The following is a 23,722-nucleotide window of genomic DNA, read 5'->3' on the forward strand; positions in this document are numbered from 1 at the left end:
ACCTTTGTTTATAATTACCTATTCTCTGATTCCTTTTTTGAATAGCAGTGTTATATTTGCAACTTTCCAATGCAGTGGGACATTTCCCGATTCTGGGGAATTTGTGAAATCAACACCAATCTGTCTACGAGCTCATGGGCAACCTCTTTTGAAATTCTCAGATGAATTCAAGCTGGTTCCAGAATCTGGTCAGCACTCAGTTCCATCCATTTGCTTTCTACCCTTTCCCTCATGGTTGGGTGAGTGGGCAAATACCTGGCAGATCGAATATAATGTGCAAAAATGTGAGGTTATGCACTTTGGCAGGAAGAATAGAGGAGCTGAACATTATTAAAATTGAGAAAGACTGCAGAAATCCAGACCAGAGGGACTTGGGAGTTCTTGCCCATGAATCACAAAAAAGCCAGCACCTCATTCCAGTGGGTGATGTGGTTTGGCCAATGGAATGCAGGGAGGTTTTGCCAGAACTATGCAAGGCACTAGTCAGACCACTGTTGGAATACCAGGAACATTTTGGGGCCCTTACCCAAGGAAGGTTAAGCTGGCATTGGAAGCAAGAGAAAGTGAGGACTGCAGATGCTGGAGAGTTAGAGTTGAGAAGTGTGGAGCTGGAAAAGCACCGCAGGTCAGGCAGCATCCACATTGAAGTTTCAGGGACAGGCCTCATTAGATTCCCTCCAGTGATGGAAACAGGCCCTTCAGCACATCCAATCCTCCAATACTCTGAAGAGTAACCCACCCAGACCCATTTCCCTCTGACTAATGCAACTAACACTTTGGGCAATTTAGCATGGCCAATTCACCTTTGAACTGTGGGAGGAAACCCACGCAGACACTGGGAGAATGTGCAAACTCCACACAGACAGTCACCCGAGGCTGGAATTGAACATGGGACCCTGGTGCTGTGAGGCAGCAGCACTAACCACCGAACCACCCGCCCTCAAGGGCTTATGCCTGAAACGTTGACTCTCCTGCTCCTTGGATGCTGCTTGACTGGCTGTGCTTTTCCAGCACCACACTCTTCAGCTCTGACACTAGAGAAGGTTCACTTGACTGATATCAGTTCATGAGGGATTTTCTAATGAGGAAATGTTGGGTAGTTTGGGCCTGCACTCATTGGAATATAGAAGAATGAAAGGCGACCGTTTTGAAACAAGATTCTTAGGGAACTTGACAGTGCAGATTGTGAAAAGTTGTTTCACCCTGTGGGAGATTCTAGGACCAAAGGGTGTCATCTCAGAATAAGGGGTCGCATATTCCGAACAGAGATGTGGGGAATTTATTCTCTCAAAGAGTTGTGAATCGGGGAAATTCTTTGCGGCAGGGGACCGTCCAGATTGGATCATTAGATATTTTTAAGGCTGGGAAAAACTGGTTCTTAATTTGTGAGGAAATCAAAGGTGGGAAAGTGGAGTTGAGGCTTGTCAAATCAGCCATGATCTCATTGAGAGGCAGAACAGATCTGATGGGCTGAATGTCCGACTCTGCTCGCACCTTCTGAAGATAATTTTGCTCGAGTTCTTCTCTGCCCTGCACCTGGCGATTTGCACTTATCGCTGGAATGATTTTGGGATCCTCTATCATGAAGACAGAAACGATGCAAGGTCGATTTCAACTCGGATTGGAGTATGAGGACAACATAAAAGACGGAGTCACAAGCTCATCGCTCTTAGAACTTTAATGCTCGTAGATTTTTCTCCCAAATTTTTTTTAGAAAACAAACAAACTACGTTACGACAAAGTCTCGCGATACAATATCTGTCCTCTTCTGGTATAAAATAAGTGAATGCACAACTTTCCAACAAAACCATCAGACAACCAGAGAATAAAGGAAGTCTCTGTGAGGTGGAACCCCCCTCCCCCCCCAATCCCTTTTGAACCCTGATAAGGGGCTGCGTCCATGGTATAAGCAGCAATCGCACAGGTGGTTGACCATAAAACACTGACATGGTAGAGCAGCAATAAGGATGGCCCGTGAAGGGGAGAGTCACGTGTAGACAGTTACTGAACATGGCACAGGGCAATTCTGCCCTTCAGCCTGGGGTTGGAGGGGGAGTGAAATAAATAAATAAATATATGTATATTTATATATATAATATATGTACACCAGGGTACAATGCTTATTCAACAACATTCTCAGAGATATTGATACATGTTTCCTTTGTGGCCAGACAATCTTCCACCATTTCCTCCCTTGGCACCCCCATCTGGGGTTAAGGGAAAGGTTGCTTCAGATAAGGCAGCCTCTTGTTCGCTGGTGACTGCATGCCCTTGGTTTCAGCCAACTTGCAAAGTAGTTTCTTTATGTCCTTTGAAGGAAGTGTCTCCAGAACAGAAGAAGCTTCTGTTGTAAACTGATGCACGGCAGTGGAAGAGGCTTGAGACCGAGTTCATTGACTTGGAGGCATGTCACCAAACCCATTGTTGAATCACTCGTCTGCAGTCAAGTGATTCTTGGACACGTATCCACCCTCCCCACTCCCCCATGATTCCTCATATATTTTTCTTCCTTTGCTATTTTATCTTCTTGCATCCTGATATGACCTGAAGCCAAAGCAATAGACACTCAGATAGCAGGTTCCTCCATTTTGGTCAATTCCCTGGACCTCATAAAGGTCTCTTATGGACATGGCATTCAGTAGGTTCGAACCAATAGGCTATGCAAAAATAAAATGTTTCAGGTAAATATTTGAGAGACCAGTTACCCATCAAAACAAGATCAAAATTCTGTACGTTAACTCCCTAGAGCCACTGTGTGCCACTCCTTAAGGAGGAACCTCTCAGGGTGAAAATAGAATTACCCCTGTACAATATTGGGAGCAGAAGGTGGACAGTGGGCGGGATTCAAATGCCTGAACATTCAATTCTTTTCAAGCAATACACACTCAGCATCACAAACCCCAACGTGGACATATGGCCCAGATGTAGCAACAAACTAGAAGCCACTTTTTGGAGGTGAAGGTTTTGTCATTGGCTCTGTATGAGTGCATGTTTCTTTGTATAAGTGCACAGCCCTTTACAGGCCTTGTTCAAGGCCTGCGTTTGACAACAATGGCTGAAAGGCAGGATTAATTTGTTTTACAGCGCCACACCTCACTGTTCTCTGATCAATATAGTCAGGTGGCACTGCATGATTGGAAATGGGATATTTCAGTCACATTGCTAATTTAATTTAGTCTTCCTTCATGTCTCTCTGCTTTTTAGCACAACTTTCAACCCAATGTGTTGGTGAGGCTCCAGATACCATCTTAGATTTGCTCTTCTCCTGGGCTGGGTTCATTAGCATTAGTTGGGGTGATCAAAGGATTTAATATGTAGCCTCAGTACCTGCATGTTAAGGAGGCAGATGGAACCAAGCCAGAGTTTCTATTCACAGGGTCTGTCTGCATTGGAAGTACACAACTGTGGACTTTATATGACGAACCAACCAGAACAGATTCATGCATGTCCGGTGCTCAGATTAACCTACCGAGTTATTGGGAGCAGAACTGGTGAAAACGTGTCAATGAATGGCATCAAAACAGAGTGAAAAAGAATTGCATTGGGAGTTTGGGTAGGGATTGAAATGAATTTATTAATTCATGGAACATGGGCATCACTGGTAAGACTAGCATTTACTGCAAACTTTGAATGGGTGGTGAGCTGGTTCTTTAACTGCCACAACTCATGTGGTAATTCACTTTTCTGTAGCATTTTCATACGACTGAGCATTTTGCAAGGCTATTTCAGAGAAAAATTTAGAGTCACCCACTTTGCGATGGTGTTTCTAGCCATACATAGGTTAAGCATGGTCAGTTTCCCTCCCTGAAAGACATTCGCAAACCAATTCTTATGGCAACCTTTCGGGGTGACATGGTGGCTCAGTGGTTATCACTGCGGCTTCACAGTGCCAGGGACCCAGGTTTGATTCCAGCCTTGGGTGACTGTGTGTGGAGTTTGCACTTTTTTCCCTATGTTTGGATGCTCCAGTTTCCCCCCACAGACCAAAGATGTGCTGATTCTGTGGGTTAGCTTTGCTAAATTGTCCAGGATTTTCAGACTAGGTGGATTAGCCATGCGAAATGTAGGGATTGGCTGGGATCCTATTTGGAGGGTCAGTGTAGATTTGATGGGCTGAATGGCCTGCTTCTACGCAGTAGGGTCTCCATGATCACCTCTGCTCCTAGCCTTTCATTTCAAATTAAATTGATTTACTGAATTCAAATTTCCAAGTTTTGAGATGTCAACTAACATTTCTTGTCTATCAATTGAGCCTCTGGATTTCAAAGTCAGTGGCATAAAGTGCCTTAAAGAAACTGAACATTGCCAAAAATGCACAGCAGTTCCACATTGTCAAAAGAACGACTCCGCTGGGAGCACATGGTCAGGCTGGAGGTGAGCCGAAAGGGCAGATGGAATGACAAAGATTGGGTAGCCATGACCATACTGTGTATATCTGACTTGGACAATGACCTGAAGAGCCCACAGTGACAAACCACCCCACACCCCTGCAGAAACTCTCGCAAAATTCTCCTTTCCTAAGCTGGGCATGACAGATAGTAATGAGCAAGCGATCAACACAATAATGTCCTCTGCCCACCCACTCTGAATGTTCCCAACTCTTCTCGTGAATGGGTACTATCCCCTTGAATTCCCCTTGAATGTCTTCAATCTACCAATAAGTTATACCTACATGTTGCGAAACATCACCAGAGGAAACTCTTTCAATCCAGCTTCAGGACACTTTTATCGCCTTAAAACACACCTCAGGTCAACTGACAAGAAAAATGAAACACCGACATGCCAAGACATAGATTGTTGTCAGCTAAGGCTGTTACAGATCATGGAGCAATGACGATGAAAGGAATTGAGGTGCAGATAAGCCACAAATGAGGAAGGAGGCTCAAGGCCTAGGAGCCTATTTCTATTTACACTGTCCACCCCCCTTGATCTCTCTGTCTGACACCATTCAATCATTGGATTCTAAAGAGTGATTGAAGTAACCTCTGGGAAGAATTAAAGGCTTTACTGATAAGGCATTTTGGCACAAAGTCATAAAAGTCTCGCTGCTCTTGAATTCTGTCCATTGAGTGCACAGGCAAGTGCTATTGGGTAAACTTTCATGCATTCTTCCCTTTGAAATATTTATTCAACTTCCTTTTATCATTTTAAATTTCTTCCTCAATTTCTATCTACAGTTAAACAGTCTGTCATCTGTTGGCCTGCTTTAAAGAATTCCTTCAATATCTCCCCTTCGTTCTCAGGTCCAGTCAGCGACAATTCATTTTCCGATTTTCTACAAACGACCTGGAGCCGGCCTAGAAGATGATCTGCAGCTGTGAAGGGATTTGCTAAGTTCAAAAGTGAGAAATTGTTTTCACTCGTGGCACAGACCGGTAAATCTACCAGCCAGTCATAAATCCGACGATTAGTGCAGGACAGAGTGGTGAGAATATGGAACCCATTACCACCGGGAGTAGTCAAGGCAAATAGCATTGATGCACTTAAGGGGAAGCTGGATAAGAACATGGCGGCCAATGATAGGATGATACAGAGGCATATGGGGTTTGAGAAACAGTGATGGGAAAGGGCTTGTGTGGAATGTAAGAGTGAGAATAGACTGAAAAGGCTGAATGACCTCTTTCTGTTCTATATATTCGGGGTGATTTATCCCCTCAAAGTCTTGCATTGTTTAAATTAAGTAGGCCACCTTTTCTGTTGAGAGAACACCACTGAGGATTTCTTGTGAACAATAATTTTGCATTTCTGGAACTCTGAGTAACTTCACATGCAGCCTCTGTGGCACCTCATACAAACTAATTGTGGCACCCTTCTTGTTGTGTGTTGGGACTGTGGTGCAGAAACAGACAGAAGTGTTAACTCCTTGGCTGTGATAGGCCTTTCTGACCTTGCACTGTCCTGCTGACCGACTGGAGTGAAACATTGAATGGATTCATTTCGGAGAGACGGGTGGGCAGCCATCATCGTGTGGAGCCCATATCCCAGAAAGAGCAAAGGAAGAGAGTGACATGACCGGGCCACTGGCTAAGGGGGAGGGGGGTGGTGCAGGAGTGCTGACCCTCTGGTTTGTTGTGTGCGCTGTGGCGTCACTGATGGTACCAACGTTGAGCCCTCCTCACACCCTTTTCGCACGTGTCAGTCTGGGAAGCTAACCGTGATACTGGGCATGGCACGCTCAGCTGGTCCATCGGAAAAGCTCAGGCCATGTTCAAAGCCCCAGCTCACCTTGGCTTTGGGTGACAGTCTGTCAAGGAGCCAGGGGGGTAAAAGTAATGTTTCGTTGTCTCCGAGACCAGGAGGACCATTCTGCATTCCAGTCGTTTCTCGGAAAAGCACTCAAGAAGTGGGAATTGGAGATGAGGGTGGGGTTGGGGATGAAGGAGGGAAAAGGACAAATCTCCCAGGTCTGCCTGCTCCTGAGTGCTACCCAGTGTCTGCATTGTTGGGCAGACTTTGATATCCTTCCCTTTAAAACAGTGACTCAACTCCCTCTTAATTTCAACCAAATCCCACACCACAGCCGCCACTCCCAGTTTCTCGCCGTGCACCTCCAGACCATTCCACCACCCCCCACCAAGCACCCTGGTAATTTCCTCGCTTTGCCTCATGCCGAAGTGCTCCTTTCTCAAACGGTGCTCTCCATCACCCAGTCCGAGCTGGAGTAGACCCCTTTGGTGATCTCGATGTCGTCCTCGTCGTACTGGACGAGCACACCGTTGACCGACAGGCTCCTCTTAGTCCAGATGTTGGTGATCTTCCTGGGGTAGCTGAGGCACTGGCCGGAGGCGAAGTCCCCCATGTCGAAGGAGTGGCTGCGCCGAGCCTTGCCCTCCATGGGCAGCGCCAGCAGCTTGTTGAGGCGCGATTCGCTGCGGCCCAGCAGCGGCTCCTTGTCCGAGTAGCGGGCCAGGGTGGACGCCCGGGAGTCACGGGCCTCCTGCTCATCCTTGCGCTGGCACCGCAGGTCGAGGGAGGCGAAGGCCCCCATGAGGCGGTCGATGTTGTGCCTGCTGGAGGTGGCCCGCCACTTGCGAGAGAGGGTGCTGCTGTCACTGCGGAGGCTGTAGCAGTCCCGGCTGGAGCCCGAAGACGACGATGACGGCGAGGACAGGCTGCTGCGGAGGGAGCCGCAGTTGAACTCCAGCAGCTCGTCACGCCCAGTGGCCTTGGGTGGCTGGAACTGAGGCAGGATCCCGTTGTGGACGGGGAAGGCTGACGCTGCTGCCGCTGCCGTCTGCGAGCATTCATCGCTGACCGCCGCCATCTTGTCCTGGCCGGCGCAAAACTTGTACTTGAGCATCAGGGTGATGATGAAGACCAAGAGCGAGGCCACAATGACGCCCCCAATCACCAGGATCATGGTGCCGCCCAGAAAGTGGCCGTGGAAGGACCTGCACCGATTGTAATCCACTCCGGTGACAAACTGGATACAGCCCACCACATTGGTGGCTGTCAGAGTAGTGGCTGTGTCATCCCATATGGCCAGGACACAGAGATCGTAACCAGAGCCAGACACCAGGTTCTTCACAACAAAGGCCTTATTCGAAGCAGGAATCATCCTGAATGAAAGGACACACAGAGAGAAAACAACAAGAACAGCATTAGCACTGTCAACATTTTGATTCGTAGAGTCATACAGCACAGAAACAGGCCCTTCGGTCCAACCCAGTCCATGTTCCCAAACTAAACTAGCCCCACCTTCGCCCATATCCCTCCAAACCTTTCTTATTTATCTACTTACCTGAATGTTTTTTAAATGTTGTAACTGTACCTGTATCTGCTACTTCCTCTGGCAGCTCATTCCACACATGAACCACCCCTTGTGTAAACAAATTGTCCCTCCTGTCTTTTTAAAATCTTTCTCCTCTCATCCTAAAAATGTGCCTTTTGCCCTTGAATTCCTCCATCCTAGGGAAAAGGCACCTGCCATTCACCTTATCTATAACCCCTCATGATTTAATAAACCTCTAAAAGGTCACCCCTCAACTTCCTATGCTCCACTGAAAAGATCCCAGCCTATTCAGCCTCTCCTGTTAACTCAAAACCTCCATTCCTGGCAAATCTCCTCTGAACTCTCTCCAGCTTAATAATATCATCCCTATAAGAGGGTGACCAGAACTGGTCACCGTACTCCAGGAGAGGCCTCAACAATGTCTTGTACAATCTCAACATAACATCCCAACTCAAGGTCTGAGTAATGATGGCAAGCGTGCTAAACGCCTTCTTAACCACTCTATGTATATGTGATGCAAACTTCAAAGAATTATGTACCTCAACTCCTAGGTCTCTGTTCTACAACACTAACCAAGGTCCAACTTTTAAATGTATTAGTCCTGATTCATCTTGACCTCTTCAGATTGCAAAGATAAGTAAGAATTCAAGAGGATACCAACATTCTGCAAAGTGACACGCACAATGGGAGCCAATTTCATTGTAACATTGAAAAGGAGATCAGATAGTTATTTGTGAAGGGCTACTGTGCAGGGTCACGAGGTGCTGGCATGAGAATGGCCTAAGGGAGATGTTCATTGGTTGAATCGTAGGATCAGAGAATTTTACAGTATAGAAGAAGGCCTATTAAGTCCATACCAGCTTCCATAAGAGCTACCCAGCTAGACCCATTCTCCAGCCCTACCTCTGTAAGCCTCGAAACTCATCGTTTTCAAATATATGATCAGTTCTCCTTTGAAACCTCCTGTAGAATCTGCCCTCATCACTCTCTTTGGCAATGCATTCCAAATCCTAACAACTCTCTCAGTAAAGACTGTTAAACCTCCTCTCACTCTTAGCTCTCTAGCTGAAATTCTGAAGTACTAACTAGCGAGCTGGCACAGACATGATGGGACAAATGGCCTCCTCATGTGCTGTAAACATTGCTGTGATACAGTTATTTCCATCACCTCTGCGATTTCTATTCTCATATTGCTCAGTGTCTTTAGACACATTACATCCAGTCCCTGCTGCCTGATTAACATAAAGTAACATAACTTTCTCCTCTTCAGTTTTAAAACTATGTAACAACTGAATTTCCACCTTTCTCATCATGCCCGAGGCTGTACCTTCCTCCTCAGTGAAAGTCAGATGCAACATATTGGTTTAATCTCACAAACATTGTACCTGCCTCGAAGTGTGAATCCCAATTTTGGTCTCTGAGTAATCTTACTCCGCCTTTTACCACCCTGTATGCAGTGAGAAGGCTTTAGAACTTTATTTAATGTGAGCTGTCGGTCTCCTTTCATGCTCCCTTTGTGCTGCCTTTTGTTTCATCACTGCTCTGAATATTTAGCCTTGTTTTCAATTGTATTTTCCATCTGACAAATGTCATGAGAACACCTTTTCTCCTTTGATCTTGTCCATGCCCAAACTAACTCTTCTCTGAAGGTAACCCATTGTTCAACTACTATTTTTCTGATTCGGAGATGCCGGTGTTGGACTGGGGTGTACAAAGTTAAAAATCACACAACACTTGGTTATAGTCTAACAGGTTTAATTGGAAGCACACTAGCTTTCGGAGCGATGCTCCTTCATCAGGTGATTGTGGAGGGCTCGATCGTAACACAGAATTTATAGCAAAAATTTGCAGTGTGATGTAACTGAAATTATACATTGAAAAATTGATTGTCTGTTAAGCCTTTCATCTGTTAGAATACAGTGATAGTTTCACTTCTTTCATGTGTAAATCACAAAACCCTTTTTTTTAAAGTTGCATTCTCGGGTTAGCTGTTAACAATGGTGATAGCTAGACAATGTGTTGAAGGTGTTGGCCCCCTGTGTTCTCTGTCTATGACCTGATGTTTAGATTGATTCTAATCTAAAAAGTAAGATAACAGAGTTTTACATAAATTCATGCAGTTTTTGAGCTCAGAGTTCTACATGAATGCATGCACTTTTTGAGCAAAGTGCAATGTAACTCTGCAAGTACAAATTCACCACACAAAATATATGTGTGCATGTGGGTCTTTGTCTTTGTCTGTGTGTGTCTGTCTGTCTGGGGTGGGGATTGTGAGTGTGATAAAGTGTGTGTGTGTGTGAGTGTGTAGTGAGTGCAGAGTGTCTTAAGTCTGTGAGGAGGTACATGTGTGGGAGTGTGTGTGTCTATTAAGGGTGTGTGTGGGTGTCTGTGTGCGCGTCTGTGTGCACCTGTGTCCATGTGTATGTGAGAGTGTGTGTGTGTAGGAATATCTGTGTGTGTGTGTGTAGTGCAATGGTGATAACCTGTAATATGACATGAACCCAAGGTCCCAGTTGAGGCCCTCCGTATGGGTACCGAACTTAGCTATCAGCCTCTGCTCGGCCACTTTCCTCTGCTGCCTGTCCCGAAGTCCACCTTGGAGGATGGTCACCCGAAGGTCCGAGGCTGACTGTCCTGGACCACTGAAGTGTTCCCCAACTGGGAGGGAACTCTCCTGTCTGTTGATTGTTGTGCATGGCAGGTACTCATGTGACTCAGCCAACATTGTCTATCTTATACGTTGCAGGCAAGGATGCCCGGAGGCATGGTACATTGGGGAAACCGAGCAAAGGCTATGACAACGGATGAATGGGCACCGCACAACAATCAACAGACAGGAGGGTTCCCTCCCAGTTGGGGAACACTTCAGTGGTCCAGGACATTCAGCCTCGGACCTTCGGGTGACCATCCTCCAAGGTAAACTTCAGGACAGGCAGCAGAGGAAAGAGGCCGAGCAGAGGCTGATAGCTAAGTTCGGTGCCCATAGGGAGGACCTCAACCGGGACCTTGGGTTCATGTCACATCACAGGTGATCACCATTGCACTACATACACACACACACTCTCACATACACATGGACACAGGTACACACAGACGTGCACACAGACACCCACATATACCCTTATAGACACACACACTCCCACACTCACACATGCACCCCCTCACAGACTTATGACACTCTGCACTCACTACACACTCACACACACACTTTCTCACACTCACAATCCCCACCCCAGACAGACAGACACACACAGACAAAGACCCACATGCACACATAGAACATAGAACATAGAACAATACAGCACAGAACAGGCCCTTCGGCCCACGATGTTGTGCCGAACTTCTAACCTAGATTAAGTACCCATCCATGTACCTATCCAAATGTCGCTTAAAGGTCGCCAATGATTCCGACTCTACCACTCCCACGGGCAGCGCATTCCATGCCCCCACCACTCTCTGGGTAAAGAACCCACCCCTGACATCTCCCCTATACCTTCCACCCTTCACCTTAAATTTATGTCCCCTTGTAACACTCTGTTGTACCCGGGGAAAAAGTTTCTGACTGTCTACTCTATCTATTCCTCTGATCATCTTATAAACCTCTATCAAGTCACCCCTCATCCTTCGCCGTTCCAACGAGAAAAGGCCGAGAACTCTCAACCTATCCTCGTACGACTTCCTCTCCATTCCAGGCAACATCCTGGTAAATCTTCTCTGCACCCTCTCCAAAGCTTCCACATCTTTCCTAAAGTGAGGCGACCAGAACTGCACACAGTACTCCAACTGTGGCCTAACCAAAGTCCTGTACAGCTGCAACATCACTTCACGACTCTTGAATTCAATCCCTCTGCTAATGAACGATAATACTCCATAGGCCTTCTTACAAACTCTATCCACCTGAGTGGCAACCTTCAAAGATCTATGTACATAGACCCCAAGATCCCTCTGTTCCTCCACCTGACTAAGAACCCTACCATTAACCCTGTATTCCGCATTCTTATTTGTTCTTCCAAAATGGACAACCTCACACTTGGCAGGGTTGAACTCCATCTGCCACTCCTCAGCCCAGCTCTGCATCATATCTAAGTCCCTCTGCAGCCGACAACAGCCCTCCTCACTGTCCACAACTCCACCTATCTTCGTATCATCTGCAAATTTACTGACCCACCCTTCGACTCCCTCATCTAAGTCATTAATAAAAATTACAAACAGCAGAGGACCCAGAACTGATCCCTGCGGAACTCCACTTGTAACTGGGCTCCAGGCTGAATATTTACCATCTACCACCACTCTCTGCCTTCGACCGGTTAGCCAGTTTTCTATCCAATTGGCCAGATTTCCCTCTATCCCATGCCTCCTGACTTTCCGCATAAGCCTACCATGGGGAACCTTATCAAATGCCTTACTAAAATCCATGTACACTACATCCACTGCTCTTCCCTCATCCACATGCTTGGTCACCTCCTCGAAGAATTCAATAAGACTTGTAAGGCAAGACCTACCCTTCACAAATCCGTGCTGGCTGTCCCTAATCAAGCAGTGTCTTTCCAGATACTCATAAATCCTATCCCTCAGTACCCTTTCCATTACTTTGCCTACCACAGAAGTAAGACTAACAGGCCTGTAATTCCCGGGGTTATCCCTATTCCCTTTTTTGAACAGGGGCACAACATTCGCTACTCTCCAGTCCCCTGGTACCACCCCCGTTGCCAGTGAAGACGAGAAGATCATTGCCAACGGTACTGCAATTTCCTCTCTTGCTTCCCACATAATCCTAGGATATATCCCGTCAGGCCCGGGGGACTTGTCTATCCTCAAGTTGTTCAAAATGTCCAACACATCTTCCTTCCTAACAGGTATCTCTTCTAGCTTACCAGTCCATTTCACACTCTCCTCTTCTACAATACGGTCCCTCTCGTTCGTAAATACTGAAGAGAAGTACTTGTTCAAGACCTCTCCTATCTCTTCCGACTCAATACACAGTCTCCCACTACTGTCCTTGATCGGACCTACCCTCGTTCTCGTCATTCTCAGGTTTCTCACATACGCATAAAATGCCTTGGGGTTATCCTTGATCCTATCCGCCAACGATTTTTCATGCCCTCTCTTAGCTCTCCTAATCCCTTTCTTCAGGTCCCTTCTGGCTATCCTGTATCCCTCCACTGCTCTGTCTGGATCCTGTTTCCTCAACCTTATGTAAGCCTCCTTCTTCCTCTTTACCAGACATTCAACCTCTCTCGTCAACCAAGGCTCCCTCACACGACCATTTCTTTCCTGCCTGATAGGTACATACATATCATGGACACGTCGTATCTGCTCTTTGAAAAAGTTCCACATTTCCACCACATCCTTCCCTGACAGCCTATGCTCCCAACGTATGCTCCTCAAATCCTGCCTTACAGCATCGTAATTTCCCTTCCCCCAATTATAAAATCTACCTTGTTGTGCGCACCTATCTCTCTCCATAACCAAGGTGAAAGTCACAGAATTGTGGTCACCATCACCAAAATGTTCACCCACTAACAAGCCCACAACTTTCACTGTGATAGAGGATCAATACACCCCACATTTCACTGTGATAGAGGATCAATACCCCCCACCTTTCACTGTGATAGAGGATCAATACAGAACAGAAGAGACACCACACTCGTTGTGTGGTGAATTTGTACTTGCAGAGTTACATTGCACTTTGCTCAAAAAGTGCATACATTCATGTAGAACTCTGAGCTCAAAAACTGCATGAATTTATGTAAAACTCTGTTATCTTACTTTTTAGATTAGAATCAATCTAAACATCAGGTCATAGACAGAGAACACAGGGGGCCAACACCTTCAACACATTGTCTAGCTATCACCATTGTTAACAGCTAACCCGAGAATGCAACTTTAAAAAAAAAGGGTTTTGTGATTTACACATGAAAGAAGTGAAACTATCACTGTATTCTAACAGATGAAAGGCTTAACAGACAATCAATTTTTCAATGTATAATTTCAGTTACATCACACTGCAAATTTTTGCTATAAATTCTGTGTTACGATCGAGCCCTCCACAATCACCTGATGAAGGAGCGTCGCTCCGAAAGCTAGTGTGCTTCCAATTAAACCTGTTGTCCTATAACCGAGTGTTGTGTGATTTTTAACTATTCTTCTGGACAGCTTATGACTTCAACCTTTTTGACCCAGATCTGACCTTTACCCATTGAAGTTGGAATTTCCACAATTAAGGGCTCGTACTCTGGATGCTTTTTTATTCTTTTTGATCGTTGTACTGACCTTATGTTCAGCAGTCATTACCGGCCAAATGGTCTCCCATGGTGACTCAGTGGTTAGCACTGCTGCCTCACAGCACCAGGGACCCGGGTTCAATTCCATGCCTCGGGTGACTGTCTGTGTGGAGTTTGCACATTCTCCCCGTGTCTGTGTGGGTTTCCTCCCACAGTCTGAAGATGAGCAAGTCAGGTAAATTGGCCATGCTAAATTGCCCATAGTGTTAGGTACGTTAATCAGAGGGAAATGGGTCTGGGTGGGTTACTCTTCGGAAGGTTGGTGTGGACTTGTTGAGCCAAAGGACCTGTTTCCATACAGTACGGAATCTAATCTTATTCTGTTCTCATTCTTGAGAATCAGGTGGAGCAGTACCTCATTTCTCTTTGGAGTGAAAACATATCAATTCTTCTGAATAGTCTCTATGAATTCTTGCCCCTTTACACAACTACTATCCAAGTCTACAGTCAATCAATTGTTCTCCCTCATTATAATGCTATAATTCTGCACCTTCCTGCAATTTTCCTTGCAATTCATCAGCCTCCCCACCGAATTGATGGTCTTGAAGTTGCACTGAGCAATGTAGCTGTGTCTGCTTTTATTCTTTAGCTCTAGGCAAATGTGTTCTGACGTTGACTCCTCTGGGACATTCTCTTTCTCCAGCACTGCAATGCTCTTTTTCACCGATACGTCACAACATACCCTTTTTTATTCTTGTCTATCTTTTCCTGATCATTGTGTTTCCAGGAATATTTAACATCCAACCTCTCCACTCCTTGAGCCTGGTCTCTGCTATCCTCACAGCATTTATACTTCCACATGTCAATCTGTGTCTGTAATTCTCCAATTTTATTTATCTCAATATCTGTACATTGGAATACATGCACAGTAATCCTGATTCAAACTTCATTGCAGCCTCCCTAATGCTAACCCTAACTATTACCTTACTATTCTCTATTCTTTATCACAATATTGCTATATTGGAAAGCACTTCATGTTAATTGGTTGGAGATTTTATTCAAGCTGTTCCTGCTCCAACCCCATAACTTCACAGGATAGAGGCAGAAGTCCCATTAACCAGCGCTGTGCACTTCTCTATCAAATATCCAGCAAATGTCCATGGTGGCATAGGAGAAGATCTGTTTGACCCCATCCCAATCACATTCCTCTTTCCTCTCTCTGGGTTATCCATTCACATCTCATTCTCTATTTCACCTCATTCTCAGTTCATTCATTCCCAACTTCCTTGTTCTGGACAATCGTCATTCCAGACTATTCTGATTCCTGATCTTCCTCATTCCCGATCCCATTTGTATTCAACCCTCTCATTCCTGATTCCCCCCTTTGTTGCCTGATTCTTGCTCAATCCCAACCCTCTTTATCCCATCTCTTCTTCATATCTCCTCCCTCCTGATCCTCCTTCCTCTCAATCCTCTCTTCTCCTCGTCTCTTTTCTGGTCTTACTGCCTCTTCTCCCAATTCCACACCCTCCTGATGTCTCTTCATTTCTGAAACTCTCTTCCAATTCAGCTTCCTCCTGACACCGTCTACCTTCTAACACTGTCTGCCTCCTGATGCCCCTCTGCCTCCTGACACCCTCAACTTCCTGACACCCTCTACCTCCTGACACCCTCAACCTCTTGACACCCTCTACCTCCTAACATCCTCTGCCTCCTGATGCCCCTCTCCTCCTCATACCCTCTGCCTCCTGATGCCCCTCTCCTCCTGACACCCTCTATCTCCTGAATGTCCCTCTCCTCCTGACAGCCTCTACCTCCCAATCTCCACTTTCATCCTAATTCCCTCTAATCTTGATCCCCTTCTCCTTCTGATTCTCTCTACCTCCCAATCCCCTCCTACTTGTCTGATTTCCTCCTGCCTCCTCTTGATTTGGTTTGCCTTGTAATCTCCCCTCCCCTTGATTCTGTCTTCCTCCCAATGCCCTTCCTTCCTATTCTCTCTACGTCCCAAACTACGCACACCACCCCTCGCCGATTGTCTCTTCACCCCAATTCCCCTCTCTCCCCTCATATATTGCCTCTCCCACAACAAATGCTGGTTTCACCAGTCATGTCCATATCCTGAGAGAAAGATGGAGAATAACGATTGCTATTAATGTCGTCATGAGAAATACTTTGCCACTATCTGCTGACTTTGCTGAAAGTCGCAAACCACTTCAGCGGCAATGTGCATTCATATAGCACCTTCAACAGGGAAAATAAAACAAGATCAATCACAAGACCTGCAATGAAACAAAACTGAACACTACACGGGGAGATACTAGTATAAGAGATGGCGAGTTTAGTCCTCTGCAGTTGAATGTATGGTCACTAATGATGGGCCTAGGGTAAAGGGTATCAACTAGAGCCAGAATTGGAGGAGTAAAGAGATACCAGTGGACCGAGACCAGTAGGTTACGTAGATCTGCATGTACAGGTGTGATGGGTTAATGAGATTTACTTCAAGTAAGGTTTAGGGCAGCTCACCACATATTTTCAAACTTCCAGTGAACAATGACAATCTGGTCCTGAAGACCACAAACAGAAACTGGAGCAGGCCCGTTTGACCCCTTGAGCTTGGTCAATAGGATGATAGCTGATCTGACATTCCTCGTCCACTTTCCTGCCTTTTCCACATAACCCTGGATTTGCCTCTTGATCAAGGATCTATCTATCTAAGGCTTCTGAGCTAGGCCTCTGCCCCTACAGCTCTTGATGATAAGGACTCACAACCCGCTGAGAGAAGAAAGTCCTCCTGATCTCAGTCTTAAATAAGTGCCCTTTAATTCTGGTAGCCTGTTCACAACACAGAACAGCCTCAGTTATTTGGGTACAGAATCCAACCCAACTTGGACGAATCTTAAAACAGGATCTGTTAAACTCAACAAAATATGGCAGTATTTTCAGGCACATAGCCTCAGCAATATAAAGTTTTATAAAATATAAAAGTGAGTGCAGTTTTCAGACTCCTCTCAACTCCCTTTTTCAGATAGATTTCTATTTACAATTGGCAATTGCTGCTCTGAATTTTTCTTTTTGACAAAACACACAGAAAATGCACATAATTTATTGTTACAGTTACTCAAGTGAAAAAAAAAACACTTTGGAATTTAATAGTGGCCCACGGCTTTTTTTATTCCGAAAGAAAATCAATCTTGTCACACTAAATGTACAGTACATGCCATCTCATTAATGTTTAATTTGATTATGCTTCAAATCATTTACTCAGAAAAATTAAAAATGTAAATGACTAGCCTCATGTGAAATATTGTTCATCATGGGCAGTGAAGGGGAAATCGGTGGTTAAATTGAAGAGATTACATTACCTAGAATTACATTATCCAGAATGTACTAGCATATGCCATTCAGGCCAATGATTTATGCCAGTGTTTGCACTCCGCATAAACATCCTCCCACGCTAATTATCTCTTCTCCCTGAAAGAGCCTTATAGCTTCCAATTGCCTCCTCCCTCATAAATGCATGAACTGTTCAAAAGCAGCAATCACTTCATGTGATACAAAGTTTCACATCTTGACCATTTTTTGGTGTGCAGAAACTCTTCCTAATTTTGTATTTTGTTTTGGTGTTTGATCTGCTTTGAGCCTATCTTACATTGATTGATTTGGTTTGTCTCTCTCTCTCTCTCTCTCATGAGAAACCCATGAGTTTCTTTTTATTTTAGTCCATGGTGGCCCATGGCAAACTACTGTGGTGGCTTGTTGTTAGCTTCTACAATGGCCGACCAGGAAACAATCCCCCTCTAACTGCCAACTGTCAGGTGCATTAGAAGGATTCACTGATTGGCAACCAAGCTGTTGGTCACATTATGAATGCGGTGGAAGGTGTAAGGCTTATATGCAATTTAATATCATTTGTTTTAGAAGTTGCCTCAGTTTAAGCAGGTTTGTTCAAAAGTTCCAGACCAGAAATGTTTAGTTAAAACCCAGAAGGGCTTCTGGGAAACTAAGAAAGTCTAAACTCATTTGTATGAAAGCTATCATTTCTCAACATGTGGTATTGATGCCACAGATAAATTAAGCCCTATAGCTGTGAAAATGAAAGGAATCCTTTTGCTCTGAGTACTGTAACTGAGGATTTGCAACTAATGGGATTACATTTTACCATAAGCTTTGAAATCTTTAAATTTGTGCTGTACGTAACAAGTAAACAGTACTATTTTATTCCCTTTCTTAATGTAATAAATTTCTGTTTTACTATTAAACACAAATTTGAAGCATTAGGCATGTCTGTATTTCTGTGAAGTATCACCTTTCTGGAACCAAATTTAAAAGTCCAAAATATGATCTATCAAGCCCAATATCATCTAGGATCTGACTTGTCATATCATCAGTTGGGCTCGTAATAATACTGAAGTGGGAACTTGAACACAAAACTTCTGGTCTACAGTTACAGATATTTCTACTGGACCACAAAACCAAACTTTCTGGGCCCACTAGCAGGTGGAAGGATTCTTTCCAATTGTAATACAATTGACAACACTCTTACCCCTTAATCATAAGATACTAGGTTTATGGGCCACTCCAGTGCTTCAGCACAAATTCAAGGCTGATACTTCCCGTGTCGGTCTGGGACAGTGGTGCACTGTCAAAAGTTCTGTCTTTTGGATGGCACATTTAATCAAGGCCATGTCTAACATGATCAGGTGAATCAAAAAGGTATCATTTTGAAGAAGAGTGAAGCAGTCATCTCTAGAATCCGGGTCAAATTTATCCTTCGTTCAACATCACAAAAAAACAGATGATCTGCTGTTTACCACATAGGAGAAAGTGAGGACTGCAGACGCTGGAGATTAGAGTCAAGATTAGAGTGGTGCTGGAAGCATCCGAGTAGCAGGAAAATTGGCGTTTCGGGCAAAAGCCCTTCATCAGGGATCCTTGCTAACCACATACCCATGCGTGAAAATTGACTACAATGGCTCACACAATACAGCAGTCAGTGCCTTTCAAAGATACTGCACTGGCTTTAAAACACTTTGTGAGGTCCAGCACTCATGGAAAGTGCTAGATGAATGAAACTCTTTCTTGCTTCACACACCAATCCAACAAATCCCTCTGCTTTTATGCTTGGATATTTGTATCTCATTACCTCCTTTCTCATTCCTTTGAGAATCTATGTGGGCAATCCATTTGGACCTGGAATTTCTGTCTCCTTCAGTTTGCTCAGAACATTCTTTCCATCTTAACTCTTAAATTATTGCAATTTTCTTTGGGGCTGTCAATCTTTGGTTGCCTCTTCAGTAAAGACCACAGGAAAGTGTCTGTTCCGTATCCCTGTCATTTTTGTTTCATCTGTGAGTTTGCCTTGCTCTTCCTTTGATGGTTCTGTAACTTGTTTAATTTTCTTTGTAATATCTGCCTGGCTCTAGAATTTCTTTCTTTTTATATTCTTTGATATTTCACTGTATATTTCATCTTTGCTTTCCTAACCTCCTTCCTCAGATCGTCAGGTTTCACTTTGGTATACTTTTCTTTATTGTAATTGTTCTTGGGCCTTGCATTTCCTTTCAATTCCACACATTCATAGTTTATTCATTCACCGTTTTTGTTTGTTTGACTTTTGATCTATTTGTGATGGTCGGAGAATTACTCTCGGATTCTATTGATCTTTTTTAAAATATTGTGAAATGTTGTTCCACTGCTTTGTCAATCTTTTTTTATCCAATTTACTTTTATTGCATGTGAAAGTATGAGTTTGGCACATAAATAGGATATTCCTCCCCTCAAGCTTATTCCACTGTTCAATAAGGATAATCTGATTGTGGATTCAACTCTACTTTCTTGATAATCAATGATACAATTTGACTCCAAAAGAGAAAATGCTGGAAAATCTCAGCTGGTCTGGCAGCATCTGTAAGGAGAGAAAAGAGCTGACGTTTCGAGCTTTGACAAAGAGTCAGTTAGACTCGAAACGTCAGCTCTTTTCTCTCCTTACAGATGCTGCCAGATCTGTTGAGATTTTCCAGCATTTTCTCTTTTGGTTTCAGATTCCAGAATCCGCAGTAATTTGCTTTCATAAAATTTGACTCCCCTGTCAGTCAAGAATCTACTTAACTTTGTCTTCAAATGATCCTGCCTAGATCACTCTTTGGGGAAGAGAGTTCCACAGGCACACAACCTTCTGAGAAAATCGTTAATTTAAACCATATCTGCTTGTTCTAATGTCTGTCACAAGCAAGGTCATCGTTCTTCCAATATTTGCCTTGTTGAGTCCCTTCAGCATCTCAGCTTCTTATCTATTGCAAAAAGGTTACCCCTCATTCCTCTAAACTTCAATGGGTACAGATACAACTTGCCAAAGTTTCCTCACAGGATAGTCACTTCATGCCAGGAATCAGTTGAGTGAACTTCTACTGAACTACTTTGAATGGAATTTTGCCCTTTCAGAAAGAGAGATCAAAACTGCATATCGCACAGTTGACCCTACATTCCTTACTTAATTTCCATATTCCTTCTAATATATTTAACTTTTTAAAATCTATTGTTTTTTGCACTTCCCAAATCCCTCTCAATTATTAACGTAAACCTTATGATAATGTAATCAGTATTTACTGATTGTTATTCCAGATTTACTTTTCTCATTACAATTACTAGGACTTTTTGGGGGGTCTTCCCTTGTTGGGCTTCTTTGTGTAGCAGAGTTGAGAGTGTGTTGCTGGAAAAGCACAGCAGGTCAGGTAGCATCCAAGGAGCAGGAGAATTGATGTTTCTGATGATTCTGATGAAGGGCTCTGGCCTGAAACATCGATTCGCCTGCTCCTTGGATGCTGCCTGACCTGCTGTGCTTTTCCAGCAACACAGTCTCAACTCTGATCTCCAGCATCAGCAGACCTCACTTTTTCCTTCTTTGTGTAACAGTTGAGTCAGATGAAGCCTCATACACAGCATTAAAACTCCCAACCATTTCTCTGCTTTCACTGCATCTCCCTTCTGTTTTATTCTGGGGTAGTTTGAATCTTTCGCAATTATAATTCTATATTTTGCTATGTTCGTTTCATATATCTGCTTGCATACTTCTCCTTCTATTCCTATAACACTATTGGATATCGTGGTGCTGTGGCAATCTATGTTGCATTGCCAGCACTTCTTCAGTCAATTAAGTAATGTTTCCAAAAGGTTATGGGAGAAATGACCAGAGAGGTCTGCTGCAGAGGGAGAAAGAAGGGAGTTTTCATTGGGGGCTTCTCTATTGGAGACAGTTAAGAGAGCGAGAACATAAGAAATGAGGACAGAAGGAGACAGTCAATGAGCTTCATTATTCAAAATGATCATTGCTGATCTTCTGTCTTAACACAGCTTTCCCACCTGCTTCCCATATTCCCTGAATTCCCCCAGACACTGGAAATGCATCTATTTCAATCTTAAAGATGTTCAATGACAGAGAATCCAAAACCTTCTGGGGTTGAGAAGTCCAAAGATTCACAATTCTTTGAGTGAAGAAACTTCTCCTCAATTTGGTCCTAAACGACAGACTCCTTATTCTGAAATGGTGTCCCCTTATCTTCGATTCCCCAGTCAGGAGAAACAATGCCTCACTGTCTCCACTGTCAAGCCCCTTCAGAATCTTGCCTTTTTCAATGAAATCACTACTCTGTAAGATCACAAGAAAGGAACAGGAGTAGGCCATTCGGATCTGATGCTTCTCATGTCCAGTTTCCTATCACTTCCCCATCACCCTTGATTCATCTGCTGATTAAGAATCTATCTAAGTTTGTGTTATACACAATGACTTTGCCCTCACAGCTCTCTGTGGCAAGGAGTTCCAAAAACTCACAACTTTCTGAGAGAAGAAATTACTCTTCATCTTAGTCTTAAATTGGCATCCTGTTATTCTAATACTCTGCTGACTGGTCCTGGACTCTCCCGTGAGGGTATCATCCTTACCCTGTCGAGTCCTTTAAGAATCTCGATAGGTTTCAATGAGATCACCTCCCATTCTTCTAAACTCCACCGAGAGAAGTGCCAACCCTGTTTAACCTTTGCTCATAAGACAATCTCTCCATACCAGGGATCACCCTTCTGAACCTTTGTTGAACTGCCTCATGTGAGATAATATCTGCCCTTAAATAAGACTTCCCTACTCTTCCCAACTCCCTTGAAATAAGGAGCAACATTCCATTTACCATCCCAATTACCTGCTGCATCTGCGTGCTAGCTTTCTGTGTTTCTTACACAAGTGCCCCAAATCCCTTTGTGTTGCAGTTTGTCTCCATTTAATTAACACATTTTTTTTCTGTTTTCACTTCTAAAATTGAGAACATTTTTCCAAATGATACTCCATTTGCCAACTTTTTGCCCACTTACATAACCTATCAATACCTCTCTGTCAGCTGCATCCCCCCTGTGACTCACCTTGGCTACAGGATATTCACTTGATTCCTCCAAGTCATTCATAAATATTGTACATAGCTATGGTCTCAGCATTGGTCCCTGTGGAACCCCACTGGTTACAGGTTTCCAACGTCGAAAAGAAATTCTTCTCTCCACTAGGTGTTTCTGGCCCATTAGCCAATTCTCTCTCCTTCCTAGTATGCTGTATGCAGCACTGTCAGCTCTTATCTTATGATTTAGTCTTTAGAGTGATACCTTGTCCAATACCTTCTGGAAGTCAAAATACAGCACATCAACTGGCTTCCCTCTGTCTACTCTGGTTCCGACCTCCTCAAAACCTTTGATAAATTAATCAGACATGATTTCCTTTTCCCTTGCCTCATCATATTATGATGTTTTTCTAAATTTCAGAGTCGATCCCATTTACTCAGTCTATCATCCCAGGATCCAACCCAGTGAACTCTCATGGCTACAACCTTCAATACAAGTACACACTGCCCTTAAATATGAAGATCAAATTGCACAAAGTATTCTAGATGCGACCACCTAAATCCATACAATTATAGAGGAGTGTTTTTTTTATTTATCTATTTCCCTGGCAAAAACATCCAACATGTCATTGGCCTCCCTAATTGCTTGCTGCACCTTCTTGCTGACCTTCGGTATTCATTGCACATGTTCACCCAAGTCTATTGGTCCATCGACATATACAAGTTTCATGCCTTTAAAAAAAATTCTGTTTTTCTATCCTTGTGACCAGACTTAATAAACTCTCATGTGTAGTATTAATCCCCATCAATTATCCATTTACTTAACTTGCTTATTTCTATTTACAGTGCCACACAGTTTATACCAGCTCACTTTACATTGGTAATAAACTAATATACATTGGTCTCAGTCTCTTCTTCAATGTTATGTGCATAGGTTGTAAGTAGATGGGACACCAGTACTGAACTTTGTAACACTTCACTTGTTATCTCCTGTCAGCTTGAAATTGTCTATTTTTCCCTCCTGTCTGCTTCTGGTCTGTTATGCAATCCTTTAATACTTTCCCCTCAACTCCATGCACCCTTATCTTGCGTTTTAGACTTTTGTATGGTATCTTGTCAAAGGTCATTTGCAAATGTAGTTACTCTGTTAGTCCACATTTACTTACCTTACTTGTTATATTCTCAATAAACTCTTTGTCTCATCACACTACGGTATTCCTGATGCATTGTTAAGACATCCTTAATAATCAGTTTCAGCATTTTCCCAGTGACTAAGGTTAACTGACCAGTAGTTCCCTGACTTACGTCTCTCTTCTTTGTGGATATCAGTGTTCCAATCAATTGGGATTACTCTCATGTCTAGTGAATTTTGGAAAATCATAACCAAT

The 23,722-nt window shown here is 43.8% G+C and overlaps 1 protein-coding gene across 3 annotated transcripts in view; it reads right to left on the reverse strand.

Annotated features, from left to right (window-relative positions):
- Nucleotides 1-1,663: 1,663 nt before the first annotated feature.
- The window catches only part of LOC122548503 (leucine-rich repeat and fibronectin type-III domain-containing protein 2), a 186,523-nt gene continuing 164,464 nt past the window's right edge, over nt 1,664-23,722 (reverse strand). Inside the window, exons 3-4 of one of the 3 annotated variants that reach the window (XR_006311252.2) lie at nt 4,673-7,559; nt 1,664-2,657 (exon numbers count right to left, since the gene is read on the reverse strand). Coding sequence is in view for 2 of the 3 variants with exons in the window: in XM_043687243.2 (XP_043543178.1) it covers nt 6,626-7,559 (934 nt within the window). In the remaining variant the exon portion in view is untranslated. Of the gene's footprint in view, nt 7,560-23,722 lie in introns of all 3 variants that reach the window. The other 2 variants (XM_043687243.2, XM_087983453.1) reach the window with 2 other exon arrangements.

This window comes from Chiloscyllium plagiosum, unplaced genomic scaffold (assembly GCF_037043375.1).
Source record: "Chiloscyllium plagiosum isolate Xiang-an unplaced genomic scaffold, Cpla_swu_hap1 HiC_scaffold_3, whole genome shotgun sequence".
NCBI lineage: Eukaryota > Metazoa > Chordata > Chondrichthyes > Orectolobiformes > Hemiscylliidae > Chiloscyllium > Chiloscyllium plagiosum.